We start from the raw sequence: 12,157 nt of genomic DNA, 5'->3' as shown, positions 1-12,157 counted from the left end.
ATGCGAAAATTTCTTAAAATAAAAACAAACTTTCCCAAAGTAATGATTAACTTATTTAAAATAATGACTTTCTATCACAACATAATGAGTACATTTCTGAGAGTAATAAATAAGTACCTCGAAACAGTAAGAAATTTTTCAAAATAACGACAAAATTTCTCATAATTACTTGTATCTCTAAACTCTATCACATTGGCAGAAATGAGCTTCCATAGATTGTGTTTATTTGGATATTTGACCTTCACAGCGCAAAGTCATAGATTTATCTGTTAGATGAGGAAAGTTACTTTGTGCCCACTATTAATCTAAGATTAAGACCTGAAAGTACCAGAATTATGATAATCTGTATATGTCTTAAAACATGTCTGGGGAGAAGGTTTTGTAATACTCAACTCTTTGTCAGAAACATTTGTCCTGGCATTCCTTGAAATAAGGTCGAAGAAGTAATACGATCAAATCTGCCATTAATGAGCGGTAAATCTGAGAAATTACATCAGTTACATTTAGTTATAATAAATGAATGACAGGAAAACCAAGAGGTTCTCAATCAACTCTTCTTTTATAAAGCGAGCAGTGATCTGTAGATAATTCAATAAACCCAAGAAATGGAGTTTGATTTAAATATTCTGGTTTTAAACACGTCATACAGCTCCTGTGTATATACATGTAGAGAATCCTGTAAACTAGTCTATGTCTATGTGATCACTGGACACTGCACATACAGTATGATGATAATATGAAGACTGTTTTGTGTTGTTCACATTTCATTTGTATGAGATTGTAGTCTTTTTTCTTCCACCACATAATACTGTACCTTTAAACTTTGTTCCTCTTTTACATTTCAAGTCAGTAAAATTCCTCTTGTGGAGTTTGTCTTCAGTCTTTCGATGTCCTCATAGTACATCCACACAGTTTTAGTCAGGGTTCAGTCTGTTCACAGAGTCCAGAAGTGCAGGTTCAGGTGTTGGGGCTCCAGAACATGTATGGGGGGGGCCCGTTGGCCCTATGTGAACAGGGCCGTGGGAGGATCTGAATCCAGGCAGTGGTGGATCAGGAGTGGACAGGATGTAGTCAATGCTAAACTTGATCTCTGGCTCTGGTTTGCCCTGCTGGGTGGGGTCTGGGACCAGGTGGTTCTGCTGGGTGCCTTGCCGCGACCTCTCAGGGTTCAGAGGGCAGAGGGCGGAGTTGGGTTCGGGGCGGTGGGCTGTGGGTACATGCTGGTTGCTGTGGCTCTCCAGAGGGTGGAAAGGGGTTTCTCCTGAATCACGGAAGCCGATTTTCATGTTCCTCCGGCGCCGTCGCCGTCGAAAGTTTCCATTTTCAAACAGGTCGAGCATCGACTCACAGCCGGTGGCAAACGTCCAGTAGTTCCCCTTTCCTTTTTCGTTGCCCTCGGTCCGAGGAACCTGCACCAAATATAACAGAAAACCTGATTAATCATTTTACCCTCAGTTTTCTTGAAGCATACAAATGCCTTTCTCAAGATGAAAACATTGGTTAAAAAAAGGGGCAATGACCAACTTGGCAAGAAATGTCCCATAGTTGCAAGAAATATGACAAATGTGACAAGAAAATGATCTAAAAATTGATTTTTAAAAAGAGGGGAGGATTATTAGATCATGATCTAACAAAAATAGGGAAAAATGCCACAAAAATATATTTACAATTATAATATTTTAATATTTAAAATTACATTACAGAAAAAAATAATAAAATACTTATTATTACAGAGGGAGAAATACAATATTACTGCTGTTTTGTGTTCCAGCAGTAATATTGTATTTCTCCCTCAGGTTTCAGAGGGTTAAATATATTACAGAGGGAGAAATACAATATTACTGCTGGAACACAAAACAAAGAGCACTACAATTTCTTCTACAATAGTTAAAAAGATGAAAAAAGGGAATCATAAAAATAAAATAATAATGACAAAAAGACTTAGACCATGTCAAATTAAAGTTCCTGCAGAAACCCTTTTAATATCTTGTTCAGCTGACGTCAGTGCTGCCACTGTTGCGGTGTGTGTTACCTTGATGAAGCAGCTGTTGAGGGACAGGTTGTGTCTGATGGAGTTCTGCCAAGCTCTCTGGTTGGAGCGGTAGTACGGAAATCTCTTCATGATGAACTCGTAGATGCCCGACAGAGTGACCCGCTGCTCAGGGCTCTGCTGGATCGCCATGGCGATCAGAGCGATGTAGCTGCAACACACACACACACATACACACACTTTTATCAGGCTTGGGATCAAACCTTACATGATTTTGGTTTTTGTTGACTTTTATGTGTAAACATAGTAGCATTTGCAAAATCTGCTAGACTTTGGCTGTTTTTGGATTTTAAAACCCAGTATAAAGAAAAGCATGAACTACTATATTCAATATGCTGCCAAAAAAAAAAAAAATTAATGTAGACACATAAAAAAGTAAAATTTGATCATTTACAGTGCAATAGATCTCCAAACTGTTATAAGACTTCAGTGACAGAAACCTAAATGAACTGATGGATTTTAACATTTTACAGACAGAATCTCTGAAACCCAAAGTAAAACGTTGTTAAAACATGTCATCAGCTCAACAATATGTTTATGAGAATTTTTCATACAATTAGAAACTGTCATTAAGCTAATACAATGTTGGCATGCTTATTATAGCTGTTAAAGAAGATCAAATTAATGAGGAAAGAGAACAGAGAGTTTTGAATATTATTTGTAATTTATTTATTATTTGTTATGATCTGTATTTGTTATGTTTTAGTACTTTTAAAAGTATCGTTGTCATGTTTTGTTTTCTGTTTTTATATTCTCCAGTTGTGCAGTACTCTGATTTATTTTGATTCTTCTTGATAGGGTCATTGTATTTTTAATTTTGCACCATAAACCAAAGCAAATTCCTTGTGAGAGAAAAACTTTGTTGCAAAAAATCCTATTCTGATTCTGATCTGATTCAGTTTAAATAGACGCATGTAAAAAAATAAATAAATAAACAGGCTGATTGGAAAAATCATAACTATAACTATGCGTCTTAAAACAAGGTTAATTTTAGATATCAAACAAATGTTTCAAACCTTTTTTGTGTTTACTGGAAGGTGTTTGAATAAAAGTAAGAAAGGCCACTTTCCTGTTTTCAGTCCTCAGAAATTACCTTCACACTTTTATTCTGAGGGTATATTTTATGGACATTGAAAAAAACTGAATTAGGTTGCATTAAAAAATGTTTTGTTTTATTTTGCTCAAACTAACAAACTTACTGAAAAAGCCCATATCTTATAGAAAAACAAAGATAATTTGACAATTCTGAATGTAAAAAATGAGGAAATAATAGACCTTAAAGGCCAAATGTTATCCAGTGGAACTTTATTTTGATCAGGTTTTAAAAACCCTAAATGTATAAAACATTTGAAAAAATATATGTCAATATTAAAATAATAAAACATTAAAAAAAAAAAAAAACATGATAAAGAATTAAAATAAAAACAAGAAAAAGGTCCGTACCTGTACGCAGGTCTGCACATTTTCTTCTCCTCGTCCGTGCTGGATGAAGGATATCCATCTCCATCGTAGTTAAAACAGTTAAATGGGTAGTTGGAGCTATCAAACATATTTACACTTGGTGTGAACACAATAATTCCAGCAGAAACACCCGTCCTGCTGCAGAAACACCTGGTTCCCGCTGCTCTGCTCCTCCAGCTGACTGTCTGACACTCAGTGTGAGCACTGATGATGACGTCCGCCTGCTGCAGCCCCCCTCTCCCTCCTCGTCCTCAGGACCTCCTCTCTCTGAGGGCTCTGAACTCTGTGTTTTTAGATTTCACATTCACAGATCTAGATTTTTGTTTGTTTGTACCTGGTCCATATTTATTTTGTCAGCCAGCACCGCACACGTTCTATAATAACCAAGACGATGGCCTGCTGTGTCATCTTTTAAATTTTTTTGTGCAGAAAATATAATCTGTGTAGTTCCTGACGAAACGTCATTGTCCTTTCTTAATACACAACATTTTGTCCAATTAAAACTTAATGCTTTAAAGTAACAACTATTCTACAGCTGTCATGTGCATTTAGTGTAGCATAGGGTAGAGGAAATAACTTCCCAAATTTAATTTTTCCTACTTGATTTGAAGCCTCTCCTTAAATCACTGTTTATCTATGTATGCTTGCACTTCTTTAAAAATATATTTATTGTTTTCTTTTTCATTTGTTTATTTTATTTTTTTTTTTTGCCATTTATACTCTTCATACATACCTACTGCACATCATGCAGATGTGTTGTTTACATGTGGTGTTATCATTTACCTGATTTTTTCTACATGTTTATTCTATCAATTAACAAAAGAAGGGCAGAGTAAAGTTGTGAAATACAGCAGGAAACAGGAAATGCTGACATGCCGAGGCTGCAGGCTTCAGTACATCAAAATCGCCTTCGGCTGCGTCTCGTGGCTATGAGGCTGCCGCCCTCTGTATTTGTTTTTTCAGCAGCGTGTGAAGACGCAAATCTGAGGCTGTCTTTAGTCAGTTTCCTGATGCAAAATTACAAAAATTCTTTAAATGATGCTCCATAGTTAGAGATAACTGATGTTGAGTCTTATGCCATCACAGATCACTTCTTTCCAATTGATCACCAACAGATTTATTTCATCTTTAAACTTGTAGTCTTCAGATGCAGTTGACACTGACTCAAGTGACATCATCTGAGGCAATTTATTCAGTTTGAGGCAGCTCCATCTGAAGCTGTAAAAGGATTTATTTTTTTAATGTTTTTTTTCACACATACAGCTGTATTCCCACCTGTAATCAGACTTTGACATGTGAAATCAGTGGCATTCCCTTGAACATGGACTGGACTGAGCAGGTCCAAGTCAGGGGGTCTCACAGTAGCAGCCTACTGGTCACTCAGCGTGCTGGACAAACCTGCAGGATTCTGGGTGGTCCGCTGGGTTCGCTAGCCGCCCTCATGTTTTATTTTGCCTCTTTTAGAGCCTAATCTCTCGAACTATACTTAAAACAGCTCCCCCCAAACCAACAAACAACATCCTTCACATCTTTGTTTTCCTTTTCTCTCTGTTAACTTTTTGGTGTGTGTGTGTGTGTGTGTGTGTGTGTGTGTGTGTGTGTGTGTCCACTCTGGCAGACGTTTAGTCAACAACAGGAAGTTTTGTAGATGCTATCTATAATGCTCTATAATGGCCATAAATTGTTTCCGTGTCTATAAAACAGGGGGATGTGTATTTCGAAGGGATCTAAACGAGCCGATTGGAGGTCTCCCGTGAGGCGACAGAGGCCGGGAAAACAGCCTGAGGTCTGCCGGGCCCCGCTGTGTGTGGCCGTGCTGCTGCAGGAGGAGCCGACAGGCACTAGATCCACGGGTAAGGCGTTTACAAAATTTTCTCCATATTTGTGACTCATGTCAAGTTCATTAAAAGCTGGGGTGCGTCTTGAATTGTTCAAATTAACTGGATCAATCAGTGGTCTTTATGTCTTTCTTGTATCTGTCCTAATGTGCTTTTTTTTTCTTCTTCTCTTTGTTTGTTACAACATTGTTATTTTAATGTTGACGTAAAGCAGGTGTAACCCTGCTGGACATCATGACATACTAAATTATGTCTTTATTAATATGTCATAATATTATTTTTTTCAGTGGACTACACTGTGACTTTAATCAACAAATGACATGACTTTTTCAGATGCTATACTATGACATATTTTGAAAGGCTAAACTGTAACATTTTTTGAGATGCTGTATGATGACTTTCTTTGACATGATTCACTATGACTTTTTAGACAGTAAACATACTCATACTCATTACTCATAAACCATGAGAATGCAAGTTTAAGTTCAACAGAATGTCCAAAACATACAAATGGTAAATCAGGTGGTTAGTATGGGGGCACAGGTGACATTTGACTTTTGTGGCATAAATGAAATAAAATATCAGCAGATATATCTGTCTGCTCTGCTGATATGAGTCAGCAATGACGTACCTTGCAATGAACACTTAAAACAGTTAAAAAACACTCTGTTTAACTGTCTCCTGAATTTTCATATAATTAATACTGAATTTTCCCTGCCAAGGACTGAGTTGAATATCAGCCTAACTCATATATCAGTTGAGTTTTTGACAGACATCACTGCCAATACTGACCTAAAGGGAGCATCAAAATCTTGAAGCATGTTAGAAGGGTTAGCTCAGTGGGTAAATCAGGTGGTTTGCAATCTTAAAGTTGGTGGTTTAAGTCTGGGACAAGTGATTATTTACTGTTATGGCATAAATAAAATAAAACATCGGCTGATATATCTGTCTGTCTGTGCTGATATAAGTCATCAATGAAGTACCTTGCAACTAACACTTAAAACAGTTTAAAAAAACACAATTGTCTCCTTGTCCCCTGAATTTCCACATACTGAATACTAAATTTACCCTGCCAAGAACTTAGTTGATAATTGGCCTGACTCAGACATCAGTCTGGTTTTCGACTGAAGTCACTGGTAAGACTAAACTAAAGGGAACATCAAAAATACATGAAGTGTTTGGAGGTTTAGCTCAGTGGGTGAACCAGATGGTTAATATGCCTGAGGTTGGTGGTTCAAGTATTACCTGGGACAGGTGAATTTTGAAGACCGAGCTAAACCCAAAGCATGCAAAGAGCTAAAGGGAACTTCAAGGACAGTCAAGAGACAGGAAGTTGGGGGAAAGACAAGAAGTTAGGTAGAGACAGAAAAGTCATTCAAGTTATATGCAGTTGGGTTGTGAGACAGGAAGGACGGTCAAGAGACAGGAAGTTGAGGTAAGAAACAGGAAGCTGAGTGTAGGTAGAAGATGGAAGTCGAGGATGAGAGTATAAGAGGTGAAAATAGTAATAAGAAAGAGTCAGAAGGGAGAAAGTAAGGGACTGAAATAAAAAAGTCAGGAAAGTGGCAGAGGTAGTAAAATATTGGCTGATATATCTGTCTGCTCTGCTTATATTAGGGTCATATAGTGTGACATATGAGTCTGGCTGATAATCAACTAAGTTATTGGCAGGGAAAATTCATTATTCAGTACATGGAAATTCAGGAGACAAGGAGACAATTGTGTCACAAACAAACAAACAAAATACCATACACTTGAATATTGAAACATGTCAGTACTCTCTAATGGACAAAGTATATCATTACATCACAGTTTCTAAATTACCTCAGATTTTATTTTGACATTTCTTAACTGATATTCCTTGATTTTGACAGACGCATCTGCCGATACTGGTTTTACCTGTTTTGGGACCACTTCACCTGATTTATCAGCCAAAACGATATATCACTCAACTTTCCGTGCCTTAATTTGTTCTGCAATATCACAATCATTGTCTTAACTGTATGAATCAACAGCCAAACGATATTGTAGGGCATAAATAAAATAAAATATCGGCTGATATATTTGTCTGCTCTGCTGATATAAGGGTCATATGGTGTTGAAATGCAAAATTCATTATCGGCATTGACATCTGTCGAAAATGTGACTGATATATGAATTAGGCTGATATGCCTTGATTTTAACAGACGCATCTGCTGATACTGGTTTTACCTGTTTTGGGACCACTTCACCTGATTTATCAGCCAAAACAATATATCACTCCACTTTACGTGCCTTAATTTGTTTTGTAATATCACAATCAGTGTCTAAACTGTATGAATCCACAGCCAAATGATATTTCATGTCATTAATAAAATAAAATATCGGCCGATATATCTTTATGCTCTGCTGATATAGTTCATATGGTGTTGAAATGCAAAATTCAGTATCGGCTGTGACGTCAGACGAAAACTCGATTGATATATGAGTCAGGCCAATATTTCTTGATTTCAACAGACACATACTGCTTTTACCTGTTTGAGACCATTTCACCTGATTAATCGGCCATGACGATATATCCCTCAACTTTACATGCCTTGATTTGTTCTGCAAGATCAGAGTCTGTGTCTAAACTGTATGAATCTAAATTGTCTCCTTGTCCCCTGGATTTTCACATACTGAATACTAAATTTCCCCTGCCAAGAACTCAGTTGTTTATTGGCCTGACTCATATAACAGTCAGGTTTTTGACAGACGTCACTTCCAATACTGAACTAAAGAGAACGTCAAAAACGTGTGACAAGAAGTTTAGTTTAGTGGGTAAACCAAGTGGTTAGTGTGCCTGAGGTTGATAGTTCAAGTCTTATCTGGGACAGGTCAATTTTGAAGACTTAGCTAAACTCAAAGCAAGCACAGGAAAGTCAGTCAAGTTACATGCAGTTGGGTTGTGAGACAGGAGGGACAGTCAAAAGAAGTTGAAGTTGAGTGTAGGTAGAAGATGGAGGTAGAGGATGAGAGTCTAAGAGGTAAAAATCGGAATAAGACAGGGTCAGAAGGTAGAAAGTAAAGGACTTGAACAGGAAAGTCAGGAAAGTGGCGGAGGCAGTAATATATCTGCTGGCAGGAAGGTTAGTCAAGTCACAACAAGTTAAGTTGAGAGACAGGAAGTTGATTGAAGGTGGAGGTAGAGGGTGAAAATATAAATAAGTAGTGGCTGATTTATCTGTCTGCCCTGCTTATATAAGGATGATATGATGTTGAAACAACAAAATTAGTATCGGCAGTGATGTCTGTCGAAACCTCCACTGATAGTCAGGCCGATAATCAACTAAGTTTTTGGCAGGGAAAATTCACTATTCTTTATATGAAAAATCAGGAGACAAGGAGACAGATGTGTAATTTTTACCTGATGTAAGTGCTCGTTGCAAGGTACTTAAATGATGACATATCGGACTTTCTTCATTTTAGAACTGCTCCCTGTCATCCAAGATCTAAGGGATGTATCATCCCCTTCTGTCATCTTTCCAAACTAATACTAGGCTGCGTTGGGCTATGTTTCTGACTGTCCTACCTTACTACTCTGTCACTTTCCTGACTTTCCTATTCCAGTCCCTTACTTTCTACTCTCTGACCCTTTCTTATTCCTATTTTCACCTCTTATACTCTCATCCTCTACCTCGATTTTCTATCTACACTCAGCTTCTTGTCTCTCAATTCAACTTACTGTAACTTGACTAACCTTCCTGTCTCTCAACCCAACTTCCTGTTTCTCACCTCAACTTAGTGTCTCACACCCCAACTGCAAGTAAAACTGCTGAAAAACCACATAGTAAAGCATGTTGAGACATGTTTTATTGTGATACATGTTGAAAAAACGATCAAAAACATCATAATATAGCATGTCAAAAATTAAACGGAAAACGACACAGGCAAAAAATGTCAAAATATGACATGGCAAAAAAAAAACTGCTGAAAACCACATAGCATGTCAGGACATGTCACAGTATCATGTCAAACAAACAGTCAAAAGTGTTAAATACAGCTTGTGAAGAAAACATCCCAAAACAATATAGTGTAGTATAGCGAAAGATGCCAAAATGTGACATCAGCTAAAAACATCATAGTATAGTCAAGATATAGTGGAGACACGTCATTGTGTAGCATGTTGAAAAAACATCATAATATACCATGGCGAAAAAATGACTAACAATGAACTATAGTATGGCGAAAATGTCACAAAATGACGTTGAAAAATTGCTGAGACCCACATAATGTAGCATGTTGAGTTGTAGTAATTCATGTTAAAAAATGGCCGAAAACTTCATATTATAGCATGTTGAAAGTTATACGGAAAACGACATAGTATAGTATAGTGGAAAATATCAAAATATGACATGCCCATTTGACTAAAACCACAAATTATAGCATGTCGAGACACGTATGTGTTGAAAAAACAGTCAAATACGTTATAAAATAGCATGTTGAAAAAAGACCGACGACATAGTATAGTATTGCGAAAAATGTAAAAATATGACACTACCAAAAAACAGCTGAAAAGCCAAGTCATGCCATGGCATAAAATGTTGCAAAAACGGCCCAAAACTCCATTAAATAGCATGTCTAAAAAATTACTGAAAACATCAAAGCATAGTATGTTGAAAAATGTCAAAACATAATATGTCCAAAAAACAGCTGAAAACCACACAGAAGAGCATGTCAAGACACGTCATAGTACAGAATGTTGAAAAAACAGCCCAAAAACATTGTAAGGAGACGAGCCAAGAATAGAAACTTGCACCCAGGTCCTTTCCAAACTTGCTTATCCCAGGGAGATGAACCCCTTCATGAATATGCAAATGGACGCACCATGGCAGCAGCCGTTTGAGCCACTATTGATAGAAAACCACATGCAAACTACCCAAACATGACACCGCAAGCAGGAGGATGAAGTATCTACTCGAACACGGCACCCCAAGGAAAGCCAGTGAGGAGAGACAGAGAATGGAGAGAGTGATGACGTGACGCACCTCCAGATAAAAGAGGAATAACAGATCACTGTGTGTGCTTTTGCGCTTTTTGTGCTTTCCCCTTATCCTGCTTAGACTCTGTGTTCGACGGTATATGTAACTCCTATAAAGCAGAATGATGCAGCTGTTGCTATTGATTTCGCTTGTGACATTTTTATCTTTGAATAAAGCATGCCTCAAGCAGGTTTAACCTTTTTCTGACATCCTTGGATGCTCGCCTTTCATCCATCTGAGAATCTGGTGAGTGGCTAAAAGACAAAAACTAGACAAAAAAGAAACAGGTTGCTGAACAGAAGTGAACTTTCTGTTTGCTGCTTGGCTTTGACTGACCACGAGTGATATTAAAACTCACAAATAACCAAGGGAGGGTAGTACCAGAGGTACTACTAGAGCCGCCCTGGATCCCCCAAAAGCGGACTGACTGGAGGCACTCCTTCAGCCCGAGTGGTAGATGTTTATCTCCTGGTCTGGTCTACCATGACAGTAACCACTGTTGAGCGTCCATCACAAAGACACCTTACCTCTTGAAGAAGCCACTTTCTTGCAGGTCTGAGGTGGCATTCGATTACAATGTCTAACATGTCAAAACAACAACCAAAAACACCATACTGTAACAAAAATCATGTCGTATCCAAAAAACAGCTGAAAACCACATAAAATACCATATTGAGAAATGTCATAGTAAAGAATGACGAAAAACAACCAAAGACTTAATAATAAAGCATGTCAAGCATGACATAGCTGAAAACCAGCTGAAAACCACATGAAATAGCATTCCAAGACACGCCATAGAATAGGATGTAGAAAGAACAGCCAAGATCTAATAAGGCATGTTGAAAAAACGACCAACAATGCCATACAATACTATGGCGAAAAATGTCACCATTTGACATGTCCAAACAGCTGAAAACCACTTAATATAGCATGTAAGAGCATGTTACAGTATACAGTTTTGAAAAAAAAAACCATTCAAAAACTGCTCAAAAACCCGTAAAAAAATGTTGAAAAAATGACGAAAAAAAGCAAGATTATAGTATGGCTAAAAGGTGAACATTTGACATGTGAAAACCACTTACTATAGCACGTAGAGACATGTTATAGTATACAGTATTGAAAAAGCATTCCCCAAAGGCCCAAAAACCCCAAACAAATGTTGAAGAAATGACCAAATAAGCAAAGCTATAGTATGGCAAAAGTCAAAATTTGACAAGCTAAAGAAACAACTGAAAACCACTTAGTAATGAATGTAGACGTATGTTGTAGTATACAGTGTTGAAATAACATCCAAAAACGGTCCAAAAACCCAACCCCAAACCCAACATGTTGAAAAAATGACCAAAACAACAAGGCAATATGGCGAAAATGTCAATATTTGACATGTCCGAAGACCGGAAAACCACTTAGTATAGCATGTTGAGGCATGTTATAGTATACAGTGTTAAAATAATATCCAAAAACAGCCCAAAAATGCATAAAATAGCATGTTGAAAAACTGATAAAAAAAGCAAGGCTTTAGTATGGCAGAAATGTCAAAATTTCATGTCCAAAAAAAAGCTGAAAACCACTTAGTAGAGCATGTAGAGGCATGTTAAAATATACAGTGCTGAAACTAACATTCCAAAACAGCCCAAATATGCATAAAAAAGCATGTTGAAAAAATGGCGAAAAAAGCAAGGCTATAGTATGGCAAAAATGTCAAAATTTGACATGTCTAAAAACAGCTGAAAACAACTTAGAATAGTCTTTAGAGGCACGAGATAGCATACAGTCTTAAAATGACTTCTCGAAACAGACAAAAAACC

General features: G+C 37.3%; 1 protein-coding gene across 1 annotated transcript; it reads right to left on the bottom strand.

Annotated features, from left to right (window-relative positions):
* Positions 1–934: 934 nt before the first annotated feature.
* foxl3 (forkhead box L3) lies at positions 935–3,600 on the bottom strand. The gene is given in 4 exon segments (XM_042507421.1): positions 935–991; positions 993–1,409; positions 2,033–2,240; positions 3,494–3,600. Coding segments are annotated over 4 exon segments (789 nt in total).
* Between the last annotated feature and the right edge of the window lie 8,557 nt (positions 3,601–12,157).

The sequence above is a fragment of the Plectropomus leopardus genome, chromosome 19 (genome assembly GCF_008729295.1).
Source record: "Plectropomus leopardus isolate mb chromosome 19, YSFRI_Pleo_2.0, whole genome shotgun sequence".
NCBI classification, from domain to species: Eukaryota; Metazoa; Chordata; class Actinopteri; order Perciformes; family Serranidae; genus Plectropomus; species Plectropomus leopardus.
The sequence above is the reverse complement of the archived record's forward strand: the minus strand, read 5'-3'. Positions and strand labels throughout refer to the sequence as shown.